Genomic DNA, 20,268 nt, shown 5'->3' with positions numbered 1-20,268 from the left:
GTTACTCGAACTACTGCAATACAGCGGCCGCCAGTATTGTCAGCTAAATAAAAGATTCGAACTACTGAAGGCTCTAACTACTGATAGGCATAGTTAGCAAATGAAACATTTTGATAGAGAACAAACAATGTATTTACCTTAATAGCGATCAAAAGTCATTACAAACACACACACACACACACACACACACACATATATATATATATATATATATATATATATATATATATATATATATATATATATATATACTGGATATATTTCGTAAACCACATCAAATACTGACGACTCGATTCCACAGACCGAACGTGAGGAGAGGGGCTAGTGTAACTATTTAATACAAACCATTAAAAAATGCAGAGAAGTATGTTTTTTAACACAAACTTACGTTTTTTAAATGGAACCCCGTTAGTTTTGTTAGCACATCTGAACATATAAACAAATACGTAATCAGTGCCGTTTGTTGCATTGTAAAATGTTAATTACATCCGGAGATATTGTAACCTAAAGTTGACACTTGAGTACCACTCCTCCGCTGTTCGATCGTGTGTATCGGAGAGCACCGAATTACGTAGGGATCCAAAGGGAACGGTGATGGACCTTAGGTACAGAAGAGACTGGAACAGCACATTACGTCCACATGCTAACACCTTTATATTGGTCTTTTTCACTGACGCACAAAAAATGGTTCAAATGTCTCTGAGCACTATGGGACTCAACTGCTGTGGTCATAAGTCCCCTAGAACTTAGAACTACTTAAACCTAACTAACCTAAGGACAGCACACAACACCCAGCCATCACGAGGCAGAGAAAATCCCTGACCCCGCCGGGAATCGAACCCGGGAACCCGGGCGTGGGAAGCGAGAACGCTACCGCACGACCACGAGATGCGGGCACACTGACGCACATGTACATTACCATGAGGGGTGAGGTACACGTACACACGTAGTTTCCGTTTTCAATTACGGAGTGGAATAGAGTGTGTCCCGACATGTCAGGCCAATAGATGTTCAATGTGGTGGCCATCATTTGCTGCACACAGTTGCAATCTCTGGCGTAATGAATGTCGTACACGCCGCAGTACATCTGGTGTAATGTCGCCGCAGGCTGCCACAATACGTTGTTTCATATCCTCTGGGGTTGTAGGCACATCACGGTACACATTCTCCTTTAACGTACCCCAAAGAAAGAAGTCCAGAGGTGTAAGATCAAGAGAACGGGCTGGCCAATTTATGCGTCCTCCACGTCCTATGAAACGCCCGTCGAACATCCTGTCAAGGGTCAGCCTAGTGTTAATTGCGGAATGTGCAGGTGCCCCATCATGCTGATACCACATACATCGACGCGTTTCCAGTGGGACATTTTCGAGCAACGTTGGCAGATCATTCTGTAGAAACGCGATGTATGTTGCAGCTGTTTGGGCCCCTGCAATGAAGTGAGGACCAATGAGGTGGTCGCCAATGATTCCACACCTCACATTTACAGTCCACGGTCGCTGTCGCTCTACCTGTCTGAGCCAGCGAGGACTGTCCACGGACCAGTAATGCATGTTCCGTAGATTCACTGCCCCGTGGTTTGTGAAACCCGCTTCATCGGTAAACAGGTAGAACTGCAACGCATTCTCTGTTAATGCCCATTGACAAATTCCACTCGATGATTAAAGTCATCACCATGTGATTGCTGATGTGGCGACACGTGAAACGGGTGAAAGCGGTGACGATGCAGTATGCGCATGACACTACTTTGACTCAGTCCACCGGCTCTCGCAATGTCCCGTGTACTAATGTGTGGGTTCATGGCAACAGCAGCTAACACACCAACTGCACCCGCTTCTCCTGTGACGGGCCTGTTACGGACCCGTTTGCGTGCTACGACCATACCTGTTGCATACAGTTGGCGGTAGATGTTTTGCAATGTGCGGCACGTTGGATGCTCTCTGTCCGGGTACCGTTCTGCATACACCCTGCAGGCTTCAGCTGCATTTCGTCGACACTCGCCATAGATGAGTATCATCTCCGCCTTTTCAGAGTTCGAATACACCATGGTCACAGTTCCTACAACACTACACTATCACAGACGTCTGGTAACACGGTGTACTACAGCTGGTCTGCGTGCGGAGACGAATGCAGAATAACAATAGCAGCAAGCGCTGCATGCGGACACTGCAACATCTAGACCAAACCACAACAGTGCACTGCAGCCACACTCGTAAACACGGTCGTCATCGTAAACATGTCCCTGCAGATGCTGCTCGCCGACCGTGGCCCGTGTTTGTTACAACACGCAACTGAACGTCGGAGGTTTCAAGCGTCAACTTTAGGTTACAATATCTCCGGATGTAATTAACATTTTACAATGCAACAAACGGCACTGATTACGTATTTGTTTATATGTTCAGATGTGCTAACAAAACTAACGTGGTTCCATTTTAAAAAAACGTCGGTTTGTGTCAAAAACATACTTCCGTGCATTTTTGCATGGTTTGTATTAAACAATTACACTAGCCCCTCTCCTCACGTTCGGTCTGTGGAATCGGCGTTCAGATCGTCCGCTCAAAACTCCGCCATCTCTCTCCCCACACCCACCACTACTGGCGGCTCACATCTAACTGCCCAACGCTACGCGCTGTTCACATCCAACTCCCCAACACTACACAAGCGAATATTCCAACAATGAGTCCAACCAGCCACAGACTGCACACAGCACAGTCAGTGATATTCATGTAGAGCGCTACGTGGCGTTACCAACATAAAAACCTAAACAGCCTACTTACACTTCAACAAACGTTCTCTCAATCAAATAAAGACAGGTAATGTGCAGAAGATGTCAATCAGACATTTTATATGGGGCGGGGGCAATAACTTCCCAGTGCAAATGAACATCCATACTGAATCTGTTCAATTTCCGTGGAGAACATACACGATCACGAAAGCTGTCCAACACGTAATGAGTTAGGCCATTCCTGTACCCCAGCTAACCTCTCCATTCAGAAGCCTCCCATTGTAAACCGGAAATGTCAATCGTTCCAGCCACACCCCACTTCAGCCACGTACTGCCCAGACGCCAGGCAGAATAGTCCTAGGAAACCAGCCACATACATTTTATCACTGTACTTACAATGAAGTATTACGATTGCAATGTCACCCTGACAACATTCGACAATGAGTAAAGCATCAGAACACCCCCTCCCCGACGGCGTGGCTCTGGAAATATAAACATCTGTACCGTTCATATGACTGGACATAATTACCCACGTAAAAAAAAAAAAAAAAAAAAAAATATTTCACCCCATTACAGCTATCGCAATGTTCCACATTAAATCCATACCTTCCTTACGACAGGACACAGTCATTTCCTTTGCATTTGTCAGATCATTGACCACATCCACAGATACTTTATAGCCCCATTGGCTACAGCAAATCAATCACACATCCCCTACTATGAATTATACTTCGCTAATGACTGAATGCTGGTGACATCAAACAATATTGAGCGAAAATCCACGGTGGATGGATATGTCTCATTCGTTTTTTCTTGCGAGTGCTACCAGTGTGTCTTGTGAAGAGAGACGTAATCATCTTACATGCCACCAGATGTTAAAAACACGATCGCAACGGAAGCAGCCTTGGTTCTATAGCCGCACACAAGTATCGTTAATGATATCCATGTTAAAAGCTATACAAGCTTTATAAATCGAGGTGTGGTATTGCTACCTAATGAAGTGGTCTTCCACACAAATACTGCTACGTCGAACACATACGGTGATCACAGGGTATTTATTACAGGCCCAAAGTGTGGATGCACGCTGCTCCATCTGTCTGGAGCTCCAGCATGTATGAAAACCACACGTTTTCTTCTTCGTAACCATCTGCTATATCATCACAACACTTTCAGATCTGCTATATACCGATAAGGGATGCTAACCTCTTCGACTTCAGCGCATGTGGAGAGATTTTGTGCACTTGGGATGGGTGCCGTGAGCAACATTGAAGTGGTACAGCAGATACTGACCCAGCTCGCTGTGTTACTTCACGAAACGCTGCATGTAGCGGTCTACTTCTGGTCAGCTGCAAATTAAAGTGTCAGTGTTGCAGGGACGGTTCGTTAAAGGCAATGCAAGTGGATATTCCAGTCTCTAACTTCATCCTCAGAATACGAGTATGCTCTTTGATCCCATCCACATAGGGAAAGATGTGCAATCGTATTGGCAAGTTATGCACCGTGATCGAAGTGCCAGAAATACATAGATCGCTGTCTGGTATACTTTGTTGTACATGTTCACAAATTAACAATGGATGGACGTACTGCACAGTCATCTATCTACATTCGCAATGGTACTCGCAAAGCAGTAGAGGGGAGGTTTTAGACATGGTACAGAAATCGGGAAGCATGTTGCTGCACCATTGGTCAGCGTTGAAATTAGGATAAAACTGGTAAAATTGCTAAAATAGATCGCACCATCAACTTTGAAGCTTGTTACAGTACATTGACAGTGTCTTTTCCATCCCATCTGTCCAGTGGTATGCTATTGATTACCACATAACGATTGCCATCCCTTACAGGGAGGTCAAGGATCGAAACAGTGATCACATACGTGACTGCAATATGGAGAATGAATCTATATGGAACATCAAGCCATCAGCTATCCCATCACCGTAAAAGGTGAGTTTAAATGTAGAGGCCAGACAGCTGTTTGGAAATGGTCCACAACATCGCGAAACTCTTCCAGTTCCCATAAGTTGTGACTGTTTTTTTATTTAAGATCAACCTGTGTGTGCATGTTATGGCAGCAGCAACATAATTTATACCATGTGATGTCCAGCTTCAGTCAGAGTCAATGCATTGAAACATGTTGATGTCGGTTTAGAACCTGATACAGACCCCTAAGCCATGGTGTAAGAAACAAAATGCATGGCTGTGTAAAAAGCTGTAGTCATACACTGCTTGGATATGTTACAAGAGAAAAACAATGTGTCAAACAGCAGCAGAGAGAGACAGGCGCCCACTCTTGCGACTGTTAGTCAGTGAGATGTGGTCCTCCTACAGTATGGGCAATGAAACTTTACACTGGTCTTTGCAGGCGACTTCGATCACTGAGTGGATCAATAAGTATATACAGGGTGTTTCAAAAATGACCGGTATATTTGAAAAGGCAATAAAAACTAAACGAGCAGCGATAGAAATACACCGTTTGTTGCAATATGCTTGGGACAACAGTACATTTTCGGGCGGACAAACTTTCGAAATTACAGTAGTTACAATTTTCAACAACAGATGGCGCTGCAAGTGATGTGAAAGATATAGAAGACAACGCAGTCTGTGGGTGCGCCATTCTGTACGTCGTCTTTCTGCTGTAAGCGTGTGCTGTTCACAACGTGCAAGTGTGCTGTAGACAACATGGTTTATTCCTTAGAACAGAGAATTTTTCTGGTGTCGGAATTCCACCGCCTAGAACACAGTGTTGTTGCAACAAGACGAAGTTTTCAACGGAGGTTTAATGTAACCAAAGGACCGAAAAGCGATACAATAAAGGATCTGTTTGACAAATTTCAACGGACTGGGAACGTGACGGATGAAGGTGCTGTAAAGGTAGGGCGACCACGTACGGCAACCACATAGGGCAACGCGCAGCTAGTGCAGCAGGTGATCCGACAGCGGCCTCGGGTTTCCGTTCGCCGTGTTGCAGCTGCGGTCCAAATGACGCCAACGTCCACGTATCGTCTCATGCGCCAGAGTTTACACCTCTATCCATACAAAATTCAAACGCGGCAACCCCTCAGCGCCGCTACCATTACTGCACGAGAGACATTCGTTAGCGATATAGTGCACAGGATTGATGATGACGATATGCATGTGGGCAGCATTTGGTTTACTGACGAAGCTTATTTTTACCTGGACGGCTTCGTCAATAAACAGAACTGGCGCATATGGGGAACCGAAAAGCCCCATGTTGCAGTCCCATCGTCCCTGCGTCCTCAAAAAGTACTGGTCTGGGCCGCCATTTCTTCCAAAGGAATCACTGGCCCATTTTTCAGATCCGAAACGATTACTGCATTTCGCTATCTGGACATTCTTCGTGAATTTGTGGCGGTACAAACTGCCTTAGACGACACTGCGAACACCTCGTGGTTTATGCAAGATGGTGCCCGGCCACATCGCACGGCCGACGTCTTTAATTTCCTGAATGAATATTTCGATGATCGTGTGATTGCTTTGGGCTATCCGAAACATACAGGAGGCGGCGTGGATTGGCCTCCCTATTCGCCAGACATGAACCCCTGTGACTTCTTTCTGTGGGGACACTTGAAAGACCAGGTGTACCGCCAGAATCCAGAAACAATTGAACAGCTGAAGCAGTACATCTCATCTGCATGTGAAGCCATTCCGCCAGACACGTTGTCAAAGGTTTCGGGTAATTTCATTCAGAGACTACGCCATATTATTGCTACGCATGGTGGATATGTGGAAAATATCGTACTATAGAGTTTCCCAGACCGCAGCGCCATCTGTTGTTGACAATTGTAACTACTGTAATTTCGAAAGTTTGTCTGCCTGAAAATGTACTGTTGTCCCAAGCATATTGCAACAAACGGTGTATTTCTATCGCTGCTCGTTTAGTTTGTATTGCCGTTTCAAATATACCGGTCATTTTTGAAACACCCTGTATTTAACAGGATCGCCACATATACTTTGTGCCAGCCTGCAGATGGTATTTGTTTTCCACATGTGTATCGGACAACAGGGCTGCAGTAAAATCTCTTCGAGTTCTCTGTTGGATGACGTTTGCAGAGATTTTAGACTCCGAACCTTTTTTTCTCTCCATTGGATGGTACATGATATAGAGAATGTTTGGGTGACAGACGTGAATGCAGCCTGAAAGAGAGAGACCTCATGCGGACTTCAGTAACTGTATGTAGTTTGGAGACATATTGCAATGCAGTAGCAAAATCATCGTCCTTCTCCCAGTTCTCTTAACTGCTTGTACTCTCTTTCTCTACTACTACCTCCTATTGCCAGTGAAAGCTTCATTTGGCGCTAATCTTACACATCATTACATGGCTGGTGGAGCTATGACAACATGTTCCCATTTCCATCAAGTGGTCAAAACACGATGCTGTCGCTTTAACTCAGCTCAACATGTTTCTAGGTTGCAGAAGGTGGTAGATATAGCGATCTCCGACTTCGCTCAGTTCCGACACAAATTGGAACAATCAGATGCACAAAGCTGCAGGGGTGGCGGAGCAGAGACTGACGAACAGTAATAAGATGCATAGGGAGTGTCTAAAACTGTAGTAGATAAGTTCGAAAGAGGTGACTCGTTTCGAAATATGAGAGTGCCATGAATATTATATACCAGTGGTTGTAATCATTAAAGGCATCTCCATAGGATCCGATGCAGGTATGTGGTTGAATAGAAAGACTTGATTCCAAATTGCAGACACGATTTCTACCAGAAAGCTTAACACTATAGATCTGAAAAAGCCAGTGTACATTTCTTGCAACGAGAATATAGCGTTGAATATTTTAAGTGATTGGCTGTATAGCACACCATCTACTGTATGTGGTCATTCTCAATCAATCATCTAAACCTAGTGGCTCTATCGCGGAACCTATGACACAGCATTGGGATAGAATGCGTTACGAATAGTGCAGAAATATCTAGCGGCTGCATGAGGGAATTGCGAATACCGACTTCAAACCACGTTCCTTATCAGATCACTTTCTAAATTGAGTGATTTTATTACGATTGGATTGGATTGGATTGTTTGGAGGAAAGAGACCAAACTGCGAGGTCATCGGTCTCATCGGATTAGGAAAGGACGGGGAAGGAAATCGGCCGTGCCCTTTCAAAGGAACGATCCCGGCATTTGCCTGGAGCGATTTAGGGAAATCACGGAAAACCTAAATCAGGATGGCTGGAGACGGGGTTGAACCGTCGTCCTCCCGAATGCGAGTCCAGTGTGCTAACCACTGCGCCACCTCGCTCGGTTTTTATTACGAGTTTACTCGGCTGGCGAGGTGCACCCACACTTTTGTTGCCGGCCGCAGTGGCCGAGCGGTTCTACGCGCTTCGGTCTGGAACCGCGCTACCGCTACAGTCGCAGGTTCGAATCCTGCCTCGGGCATGGACGCGTGTAATGTCCTTGGGTTAGTTAAGTAGTTCTAAGTTCTAGGGGACTGATGACCTCAGATGTTAAGTCCCATAGTGCTCAGAGCCATTTGAACCATTTGAACACTTTCAGTCTGTTAATACACACGCCGCGATCTCTACCTATATTCAATGACGTCCTTTTTGTGTGGAAGACCACTTCATTCGGAAGCAATACCACACCTCGATTTATAAAGCTTGTATAGCTTTTAACAATGATATCATTAGCGATACTTGTGTGCGCCTGTAGAACCAAGACTGCTCCCGTTGCGATCGTGTTTTTGACATCTGGTAGCTTGTAAGACGATTACGTCTCTCTTCCTAACACCCACTGGTAGCACTCGCAAGAAAAAAAACGAAAGAGACGCATCTACCCATCGTTGATTTTCACTCAGTATTGTTTGGTGTCACCAGCATTCAGTTATTGCCAAAGTAGTATTGATAACAGGGAATGTGTAACAGATTTGCTGTGCAAAGAAAATGACCATGTCCTATCGTAAGGAAGGTGTGGATCTGATGTGGAACATTGCGATAGGAGGTGAAACATTTCTTTTACATGGAAAATTATGTCCAGCCATATGAATGGTACAGATATTTATATTTCCAGAGCCACAACAATCGGCAGAGGGCGTTTCCAAAACTTCACTCATTGTCGAATGTCGTCAGATTGACGCTGCAATCGTAATACGTAATTGTAAGTACAGTGATAAAATGTATGTGGCTGCTATCTTATGACGATTCTGCCTGGTGTGTGTGGAATACGTGGCTGCAGTGGGATGTGGCTGGAACGATTGATCGGTTTACAGTGGGAGGCATCTGAACTAATACTCAGCATGTGTTGCGCAGCCTACGCGATCGTGTGTGTTCTCTGTGGAAATTCGAGAAGATTCAATATGGGTCTGTGTTTGAGCTGGACTGTTATGCCCCCATCTAAACCGTCCTGTTGACTTCTGCTTCGCATTTCCCATCATTATTTCGTTGAGAGAACCTCGGTTGTGGTGTTTACTACGTCTTATGTGCATGAGAAACGCCTTAGTCGACTTTCTGAGGCAGAGGAATGACTTGGAGAGTCTTATATCATTGACATCGGTATTCGTTAAAAAAAAAAAGAAAAAAAGTGAAAGAAATGCGAGACTATCAACCATTTTCGTCTGTTTTCGAGTTTTCACGTAAAAATCTTCACAGACAGGATAAGTTTCTAGTTACTCATTGGTTTGCCGCTTGTCCCAGTTCTCAGCAGGTCGCTAAAGTTTTGGGTTCCTAGAAATGTAATTTCCCATCTTTACCTTCGGAATTGTACAGTGCAAGCGATTGGTAGCATACTGACATGAGCTTGATATCAAGAACTATCACGCAAATGGTATGATATTCTGGCAAACCTTGTGAAGATAGATGTTGTTGTTGTTCTGGTCTTCAGTCCTGAGACTGGTTTGATGCAGCTCTCCATGCTACTCTATCCTGTGCAAGCTTCTTCATCTCCCAGTACCTACTGCAACCTACATCCTTCTGAATCTGTTTAGTGTATTCATCTCTTGGTCTCCCTCTACGATTTTTACCCTCCACGCTACCCTCCAATACGAAATTGGTAATCCCTTGATGCCTCAGAACATGTCCTACCAACCGATCCCTTCTTCTAGTCAAGTTGTGCCACAAACTTCTATTCTCCCCAATCCTATTCAGTACCTCATCATTAGTTACATGACCTACCCTTCTAATCTTCAGCATTCTTCTGTAGCACCACATTTCGAAAGCTTCTATTCTCTTCTTGTCCAAACTATTTATCGTCCATGTTTCACTTCCTGACACTTAAATCTATACTCGATGTTAACAGATTTCTCTTCTTCAGAAACGCTTTCCTTGCCATTGTCAGTCTACATTTTATATCCTCTCTACTTTGACAGTCATCAGTTATTTTGCTCCTCAAATAGCAAAATTCCTTTACTACTTTAAGTGTCTCATTTCCTAATCTAATTCCCTCAGCATCACCCGACTTAATTCGACTACCTTCCATTATCCTCGTTTTGCTTTTGTTGATGTTCATCTTGTACCCTCCTTTCAAGACACTGTCCATTCCGTTCAACTGCTCTTCCAAGTCCTTTGCTGTCTCTGACAGAATTGCAATGTCAGCGGCGAACCTCAAAGTTTTTATTTCTTCTCCATGGATTTTAATACCTACTCCGAATTTTTCTTTCGTTTCCTTTACTGCTCGCTCAATATACAGATTTAATAACATCAGGGAGAGGCTTCAACCCTGTCTCACTCCCTTCCCAACCACTGCTTCCCTTTCATGTCCCTCGACTCTTATAACTGCCATCTGGTTTCTGTACAAATTGTAAATAGCCTTTCGCTCCCTGTATTTTACCCCTGCCACCTTCAGAATTTGAAAGAGAGTATTCCAGTCAACATTGTCGAAAGCTTTCTCTAAGTCTATAAATGCTAGAAACGTAGGTTTGCCTCTCCTTAATCTAGCTTCTAAGATAAGGGTCAGTATTGCCTCACGTGCTCCAATATGAAGATAGATATGTTCTCGTAATCTGAGAGTTTGGAGATGGTTGTAGAAAGCATGGCAGCAAGTAAGCAAGCAGGTCGGGAGCAGAAACAGTATCGCCTTTGTGCCAGGGGCAACCAGCCCAGCATTTGTACACCAGTTCAGAGAGTAACCACAGTCGGATGAGGGCGTTCTGGTCGTATATCCGGACAGCGTGTGTGGGAGACAATTGAATCACGACCAATGGCCGCAGTAGATGACCGATCGGCCTTACAGGAAATATCTAGTGCTGCGAGGAATAAACACGGTGCATGTGCTTATGTTTTTTGGGATTTTGTCTCTTTTTGTGGTATGTGTATGAGTGTCTGGTGGTAGATAGCTATATGCAGGATGCAGAAGTGATGATTTTATATGGTACAGGATACGGATTGTGTTTACTACATCGATATGATATGTGGTTACATAGCCCGGTTGGGGATCGGTTTCACAACGAAAAATTCGAGCTTTCCTCGACAGTAGCAGAGCAGTGTAATCGAGGAAGTGTCTTTGACGGTAGTTTCCGGATTTTATGTTCTGTAGACCACTTTTGCCCTGTTTAACTGTCTACTCAATATGGCTGCAGTATTTTTTTTCGATTAGGACAAAATAGTTTTACTGCTGAAAGTCTCATAATTTGTCCATTTGCAGAAAATGGTGGACAGAGCTTCCATACCGCAGCAGAAGTTTGGAAGGTAAATTCTGTACAAACCAATCAGATTGCTCCATTTACAAGAAGTTCCATGAAAGAGAGACACCAATCATCCTTTGTGTGGGATAGATGAGCCTCTATAGAATGGTTGGATCGAGAGGGGGGCAAGGTAGATATGGAAAAGTTCTGTGTGACGTCTGAGAGTCATGTGATTTTTTCTTCTTCTCTTGAGTGTTCTGGGACAACTGCCCGCAGACCATCCTCCTCTGATTCGGTCAGGCGGGATGATGTCCCGTTGTGACTTCAGAGCTTCTCCAGGTCAGTCTGCAGAACATCGAAAATTCACCGAAAATTCAAGCTGTTTTTCTCATCTGTAGGACAGGGTTAGGTTAGTTGAGGTAGCCCAAGTGACCCATTTTCCCGCCGAAATTTGAACTTCCCGCCATGATGTCAGTGTGACTTTGCCACATCTAAGACCGCCATCTTGAAGAAATCTGGCAACAGTGCAGTGTGAAGTGATGTCGGTGTTGTCCCCTTACTCTCGCCCACATCAGGGAAAGCCATCTGCTAGCATGTCTTTTGATGCCTTCGTTCTTTAGACTCTGATACTTGGCTAATTTTTCGTTGTTCTGCAGAAATATGCTACACAGCACACTGTTTTCGCACACCACTGTTCCCTGTTTGTTTTTATACTTCAAAGTGTTTATTGTGTTTCTTTATTTTTATACTGCTAAATGTTTATTGTGTTTTGTGCTGTTGCCAACATATCACTGTCACTAGTTTGTCTGTGACCTATACCTTTTTTAGTTAATTGTATGGGTGTTATTCTATTCCATTATGTTGCTCTGTATTTATAATACTGTGTAAGAGAAATGAAGGAATAATGATGGAGCTTTTTTAATAGGTGGAGGACGGCGAAGCAAAGATGAGGGGACACAAGTGCATAGTAGTGTGACAGTGAGTAAGTTGGAGGAAATGGTGAGGAGCAAGAAGTGAAACGAAACTGGGGGAGGGGCTATGTAGAGGAGACCATAATGGATGAAAAAGGCTCTTTCCTTTTTCATTTGATTGTTTGAACTATTTCATATAGTGCCTGTTTTCTAGCATTTATTTGGGCACTGAGCAAGTGTTTATTTTCTGTTAATGCTATGTGTATGTGGAAAATTCCTTGGAAAGGAGGTGGAGTCTGTCTTCACTGATTCTTATGATGACCATATTTTTTTTTCAACATTGCTTGGTCTGTGATATTCCTGCTTTAGAAGACTTGCAAATGTTGATGATTAGTACTGTGTTCCAGTACTGTGATGTGTTCCATATATCTTGTGTCAAATGTTCTGCCAGTCATTCTAATGCCAACTGAGCTGATAGAACTGAGCTGGTAGATACCAGATTTCTTGTATCTGTCTGATTTTGATTTTAGTTTTGGGATGTGCATCTTTATTGAGTTGTTTGTTTTTAAGCAATGTTTATCCCTTGTTTTCGAATATGTTACCTGTTTTATGTGCGAATTTGTTGTAGTAGGTCATTGTATGCTATTTTTGATGTGGTACAGGTTATATGTGTTGGCGTGGTTTGGTTAGATTTTTTCTATTGCTTGACTTTATTTTTCTGTTTCATTTATCTACCATTTTATCTTTGTGTCAATTTTTGGAGGGTTATTTTTTACAATTGCCAGCTCTATTTAGTAATCAGAAGTATTTAGAGGATCCTGTTCAATCTGCTTAACAAGTAACTGATTGTAGACTGTTTCTGAATCTGTGGGTGGACCGAGGGTGCATTTAAGATTGTGGCACTTGTTGTGGGTTTTTTGCATATGTCAAATGTGTGTTTGTTATTGTGTTTTCTAATGGTTATGTCTAGAGAATTGAGTGAGCTTTCTTGTTCTCCTTCTGTTGTGAGATTTATGTTTTTCTGTACAGTATTTGTGCCTTGATGTAGTTGATGTAATGTATGTTTAGGTTCAATTACCACGCTTATTATGTTGTCCATGTATCTGTGCTAGCAGATTATTATTATTACATCTTGAAATACTAATTTTTCTTTGGGAGTCATGTAAATGTTGGGTACTGTCCCTTAAGTAGAGGAAGCCATAGGTAAAGTTTTTTGTACGTAGTATTCTTGATTGATTTCAAAATAATATTATTGTGTGAGTAAAACATTATGTAAATATTGCAAATCTCAAGCTGCACCACGCAAAACCACATAACAACAAACACATTCAACACACGATTTGTATCTAAAGGTGGTCATTCTTATAGATGTAACACTGAATGAAAGCGAACGACTGCTCTTTGACAAATGTTTGCTACACATTGTTGTCTACAGCAAATGAATGAAAAATAGAACATCTCATTACAGACTCTGAATGTACAGAAGAAGAAAATGGCAACAGTAACGTAAATACAGGAGTAATGAGCGTATGAATAAAACAATAAATACAGGGGTAATGAGGGTATTAATGAAAGAATAAATTTACAAACATAGTAACACAAGTTAAAAAAGGAAATAAATTCAAAAATAATGGTTATTAAACAAAACTTAAAAATCTAAAAAAGCTGCAATTGGAAAAATCATTATAACAAAATCTAACAACGGTAATATTTGATGACAGGTGAAGATATTAAAAATTAGTACTGCACTCTCACTAAAAAGTTGAAAAATGTGAACCATGAATAATCTTTTGGAGAGGAGAATGTTAGATGCTCTGTTCAGTTGTAGGTATGGCTGTAAGAATAACTTTCCATTTGATGGCATCTGTGGAGGGGAAGGTAAGTGTTGCGGTGGACAGAGGGAAGACAGGCAAAGAGGAGGAGCATGAGGCGTCGGTGGGGCCATAGAATGAAAAGGAGAAGGGGCAGGGGAAGATACAGAACGGAGTAGGCGGAGCCCTCATGTGGGGTGCGATATGTCGGAAGAATTGTAGCTGCTACGTCGGATAAATATTGGTGGCAGGTTTTATTTTCTGGGAGAGAGAGGGATGGCCTCGAAAATTTGTTTGGGAATGGATATGGGGTTATGTTGTGATGAAATACAGAGCGATTCATATACACCTGGTCTTCGTCTGGAAGTTCGTAGGTATGGGGAAGTTGTTTTAATGATCTCAACGCCTCTGGGAGAACTTGAAGTACTGCTCGTTGCTAGCAAGTTGACTCTTGTTTCTGTGCATGTTGCCCTTTGCCCCGCTTGCTCGGCTCATGTTAGTACAAGTATATAGCCTCGTTGGCCGCGCATTGTGAAGTCTGTGAGTGTGTAGTTCGGGTCGCGCGACAATAACGAGCAAATTAGTGATTCGTTAGCAGTCTTTAGCTGGCATAAACATTCAGTACACACTTCGAGAGCAGGTTTTTATTGTGAAAACACACTGGAGGACAGACGCATTGGTTGCGACACGACGGACATTCCAGGGAGGATTCAAAGTGCGCGATGTTCCAGCAAAACTAAAAACTTTTATCAATTGTAAGAAAGTAGTAGACAACTGTTGAACTAAACAGTCACAGTTGTAAACATAGACAATCATTGAGTGCAGATGTCATTGACAATGTTCGGAGGCGCTTGAAGTACTTTCCAAGGAAATCGTAGCGTCGATTGAGCCAGGAGACAGGCATTTGACATGGCTTGGACATGTCAGAGAGCTCCGATGAAATCGACACTGCGACCATACAGAGTGCATGTGATACAGCTCATGAGAAAGAGGACCGTTACTGTCGATGGTTTTGGGGGTTTCTTATTCAAAAATCTCTCCATGGCTTAGTTTACAGATGATGCATGGTTCCATCTGTCAGATAAACGCACCAAACAGGAGATAATGGGCTGGTGTAAATTCTCATATCATTCATGAAACATAAATGCATGATGACAGCTTCCAGGATTATTGGCCCCATTTTCCGTAGACGATGGAGCAACGTGTCAGACATTTAGCGCTTCCATACAACTTGTATCAACTTCCTATGGTGACCGAATAATCTTAAAAAAATTTCTGCCCATCCCCAACTCCCCAATCACCAGTCACCTGACTAACCACTCCCCCCCCCCCCCCCCCCCAGATATTTTAATGTGGGGTATCGCGAAAGCTGTGTGTACAAGAGCAGACCACGGACAACTGCAGAATTTCGTAAGGCCTTTACACACGAAATAAGCAACACTGGCGAGGATGGAAGTCACAGTACCACGCAGGATATGGTGAAACGAGTACAGTTGTGCATCGACGCTGGTGAAGGGCACTTCCAGCGTTTGCTGTGAGGATTTTATATGTGTTCATGTATGTGTATATGTAATCTCTCCGTTGTATCTTATCTCCAAAAATTGCAAATGTGTCCTATTATTGGTTCAAATGTTATGATTCATTAAAGGATTTCAGGTTTATACGGATCGCACTGAATGTCGGTCTAAGGATGTACTAGGTCTGCAAATTAGAGAGGGGGGAATATAAATGCTGAAGTCGAGTTTGCAGACAGTGTCAGGAGTGGTGTGGAATTTGATGAGGGGGTAAAGGATCCATATGAGGGATGCTCAAAGATGTAGAGAGAGTAATAGAACGTTGGTGGAGAGTACAACCATTCAACACTGGCATAGCAGACGACAGGTCGTATCACGGTACATGTGGAGGATAGTGCAGGGGCGCAACCCCCACGTTCGCCTAGTTAATAGGTTTCGTAGTTTCAGTCTGGTGTGGACTTACTGTTGGATGCTTGGCAAGGGGTTTTGGATTCGTATTAATTCAGGTGGAAACATGTCTGTGGTTGATGTCTTTCATTCACACTACTGATAAATGTGATTTTCTTCCGCAGGATGAGAAGCGACTTCCCTTCGCCATCCTCGCAGCTCTCAACTTGATGGTAGCGTTTTCGGTGTCGTTTCTGCCGGAATCTGCGCTGCAGCGATTGCCAGAGACGTTAAGGGACGGTGCCGTCTTTGGCAGAGGACAGCGCTACTGGAGCTGGAAACCCAAACCAACACCGGAGTACGCCAAGGGATAAAAGAGTTCCAGAAGTTCCTTTTAGTTTAGAATGAATGTTAAGGCGACGCTGGCAATCTTCGACTTCTGTTTACTGACGGTGCACATGACTTGCGTTACCAACATAAAAACCTAAACAGCCTACTTACACTATCTACGATGCCATAAAGACTAATTTAAAAGCTAATATCTTCACTCTCACAACCCAAATACTACACAATCGTAAATTTATTGTATACCGAAGTCTGGAGCTATACTTTGTGCTATTGAACTAAAAGACGCTTTAATGTAGCTGATTTCCTTTATTGAATGCTACACTCCATCTGAAATCATGCTTCCACCAGATACCTTGATACTTCCTTTCTCAAATCCGCTGGTCAAGTGTTTAAAGAGATTGAAGAACAATCTGATTATCTGAATAGGCTTCTAGTATTGCATTAATTTCCACCATTTTTAGAATAAGATGAGCTGCTGTGAAACCACAAATCTGCCTTTCACTAATTAAATAATGAGTGTTTACTCACACACAAATTTTATCCATGCACCATACAGTAGAAACATTATCTACTTGCACCACATATTGTTTGTCTACGATAAGTTGACGTTTGGCGCGGTGTGTGTCTGGAACTGCCCTGCCCCGCGCTAAGACTGCCGACTGGAGATGAGCGGCGAGGGGGAGGCAGCATCGGCTGCCTGCAGCAGTGTTGGCACCTCTACCCGCTTAACGCGAAGCCTGAGGCGACTTGGGGATATATCTTGCGCTTAAGTGGCACTGCTGTCAGATCGGAAATCACCTAATTTGTCGACATTTTCATGCCTGAGAGTTTTACCTACAATTTATGTATAGAAAACAATGAAAAATGAAAGCAGATAAATGTACAACTTACGATTCTATTAATTGAAAGTCAAAAACTAATATTTTTAATCTGTTTGCACATTGCATTTATTAAACGAAGCACAGCAGTAATATCTAGGAAGCGTAATTAACTGCGCCTGAAAAAAATGTCAAAATGATGTTCACTAAAGATTACTGTCATTTCTGTTTGATTCAAGTTCATCATCATCACCATCGATTGAGGGCGTGGTACTGTTGCTAACTTCGTCGATCTCCGTTTCTATTATTCCATTTCGTCTCCTATACTCTTGGTCTAGATGCTGCACATTCCTGCGGTAACCTTACCAGTCTTACTTATGCAGTAATTGAAACGAAAGCAGCATTAGCAACATTCTGCAATCCTCCCTTCGACACATCACCAGTGACATTTTTCTCCCTGAAATCGTGTTTTATTTTGGCCTATTTCAATCCTATCAGATTTAGGTCGCAGCTGTAGAGCGGTAAACGCACTACTTTGCGGCCTCTTCTCTCAACAATTTGATCCACGACGTACACTTCCACGGCTGGTTTGTTTTCCTGTATCGCAGATAACAGTTCAGCCTTTCTCACAGAGTCGTTGCAGTTTATTTCCCCGTCTGGCAACCGCTCTAACATCGTAATCCTGAAGCCGTATTTATTAGCTGTGGTATGGTGCAATGATAAAAGATAGAAACGGGAAAGTTCTGAGTGAAGCAGAGGATGTTAGGGAAAGATGGGCAGAATATGTAGAAGACCTATACAAGAAAGAACTGCATAATGACAGGGCTACTACTGCTGATGTTAATGTTAATTTAGAACTGGGGCCACATATTTTGGAGAGCGAAATCCAGTGGGCCCTTGAAAATATGGTTGATACCAAAACTAGTGGACATGATGAAATACCGGCAGAACAGTTTAAAGTCACTGGAAAGGACGCAGTGAAAGTGCTGCACACAGTATGTCAAAAAATATGGATCACGCAGCAGTGGCCAGAAGACTGGAAAAGATCAGTATTCATCCCCATACCAAAGAAGAGAAGTTCTAAAGTATCCTCAGATTACTGAACAATCGCACTTATCTCACATGCTAGCAAAGTCATGTTGAAAATCTTACAAAATAGACTTCGCCAATATCTAGATCGAGAGCTACCAGAACAACAAGCTGGCTTTAGGAAAGGGAGGGGAACTAGAGATCAAATTGCTAACATTCGGTGGATTATGGAAAAAGCAAGAGAATTCCAGAGAGATGTGTACCTCTGCTTTATTGACTACGCCAAAGCCTTTGACTGCGTCGATCACAACAAATTATGGAACGTACTGAAAAACATGGGTGTACCAGATCAGCTCATTCATCCGATACGAAGTTTATACCTTGACCAAGAAGCCACCGTGAGAACTGTGCATGGAACAACGAAATGGATAAAAATTCTGAAAGGGGTCCGGCAAGGCTGCATACCGTCACCGTACTTATTCAATCCGTATGCAGAACATGTTATGAGGAATGCGAGGCTAGATGAAGGAGAAACAGGAATTAAAATAGCTGGAATAAATGTAATCAACCTCAGGTACGCGGATGATACGACCCTGTTGGCAGAAAGTAAAGAAGAATTGAGAACACACTTGCTGAAGGTGAAAGTGAAAAGGTCGGGCTTAGAGTGAATGTGAAGAAAACGAAAATTATGGCAACTACACCGACCAATTCGTGTGATATAGCAGGAGAAACCGTGGAGGTAGTAACCACATTCAGTTATCTCGGTTCAAAGATCTCTGCTGATGGCGACTGCAGCCATGAAATCCGGAGACGCCTGTTGCTCGGTAGACAGGCGAAGTCAAACCTTGACAAGGTTATAAGGTCCAGAGATATAACACTAGCAACAAAGATCCGTATTGTGAGGGCTATGGTCTTTCCAGTTGTGATGTATGGATGTGAGACCTGGACTATTAGAAAGGCTGAACGGCGAAGAATAGACTCCTTCGAATTGTGGTGTTGGAGGAAATTTCTTAGAGTTCCATGGACTGCAAAGAGAACCAACAGATCAGTATTGGAGCAAATAAAACCAGGTTTCTCCCTGGAAGGTCTAATGTTAAAGCCAAAGCAGACCTACTTTGGACACACAATGCGAAGGCATGCCTCGCTGGAAAAAAACATTAATGCTGGGGAAGATTGAAGGAACTGGAAAAAGAGGACGTCATAGGATGAGATGGATCGATGGCATCACAGAAGCAATGTGTTCCAACCTGGAAGGTCTACGGGAGAAAGTGCAAGACAGGAAAAAGTGGCGTGATTTGGTTCATGGGGTCACGAAGAGTCGGAACCGACTAAACGAATAGAGAGAGAGAGCGAGAGAGAGAGAGAGATGGTGCATTATCCATACAATCACAGCGTTGGATGGAATATTACGGAGCACCATCTCCGCACCCTCTTCCCGTCCCGTCGAAGTCCGCTGGTTTCGTCAAATTCAAGAAGTGGAAACAGTTTCTTAAATGAAACTTCCTGACAAATTAAAACAGTGTGTGAGATCGGGTTCCCAGGTTCGAGTCTCGGTCCAGCACACAGTTTTGTCAGGAAATCAGCGCACACTCCGCTGCAGGGTGAAAATTCGCTCTAGTTTCCTGCATCTTAATGCAAGTAGTTGCCGAATTTGTCTTTTCGTAGTAGTTCTTCTCAAATTTACAGAAGTTTTATGTGTTCAGTAGCGGTGCGAAAATGTCATTGTCAAAATAGGGAATGGCACAAAGACAGAGGGGGGCCACCAAATGTGCCGTTGGAACCCCTAAATACAAACAATTGGCAGCACCAGCCAAGGAACTGCGAAATGAGTTTACCGATCAATTTGTTTCACCAGAAGGAAAAGTAGAATGGCAGTACAGGCGTCTTTAAATTTTAGCTGATTTTTTTAATGTTACCATAAACATAAATGCACTACATTTGTGATAAAAGTAGTAAATATTGCTTGTAAAAATCTGAGCAATTAAACCGCAGAGTCTTGCTGACATACCGCACCGTATTTTTGTTTCCTGTTATCGAACATGTGATTATGCAACAGACAAGAGATGTTCGAAATTTGCATACAACATCCTCAAAGTTTTTAGGCTAAGTCAAATCCTCTGATGTTAGTTAAATTGAATAGTGCTT

The 20,268-nt window shown here is 43.0% G+C and overlaps 1 protein-coding gene across 1 annotated transcript in view; it reads left to right on the top strand.

Moving 5' to 3' along the window:
• LOC126473672 (solute carrier family 22 member 1-like) overlaps positions 1-16,487 on the top strand; it is a 165,459-nt gene extending 148,972 nt beyond the window's left edge. The window contains exon 8 of the mRNA XM_050100907.1: positions 16,114-16,487. Within this exon, the coding sequence (XP_049956864.1) occupies positions 16,114-16,302 (189 nt within the window). The 3' untranslated portion in view covers positions 16,303-16,487. The remainder of the gene's footprint in view (positions 1-16,113) is intronic.
• The last annotated feature ends 3,781 nt before the right edge of the window (positions 16,488-20,268 follow it).

Source organism: Schistocerca serialis, chromosome 4, assembly GCF_023864345.2.
Source record: "Schistocerca serialis cubense isolate TAMUIC-IGC-003099 chromosome 4, iqSchSeri2.2, whole genome shotgun sequence".
Lineage (NCBI taxonomy): Eukaryota > Metazoa > Arthropoda > Insecta > Orthoptera > Acrididae > Schistocerca > Schistocerca serialis.
This window is presented reverse-complemented; position numbering and strand designations above follow the sequence as displayed.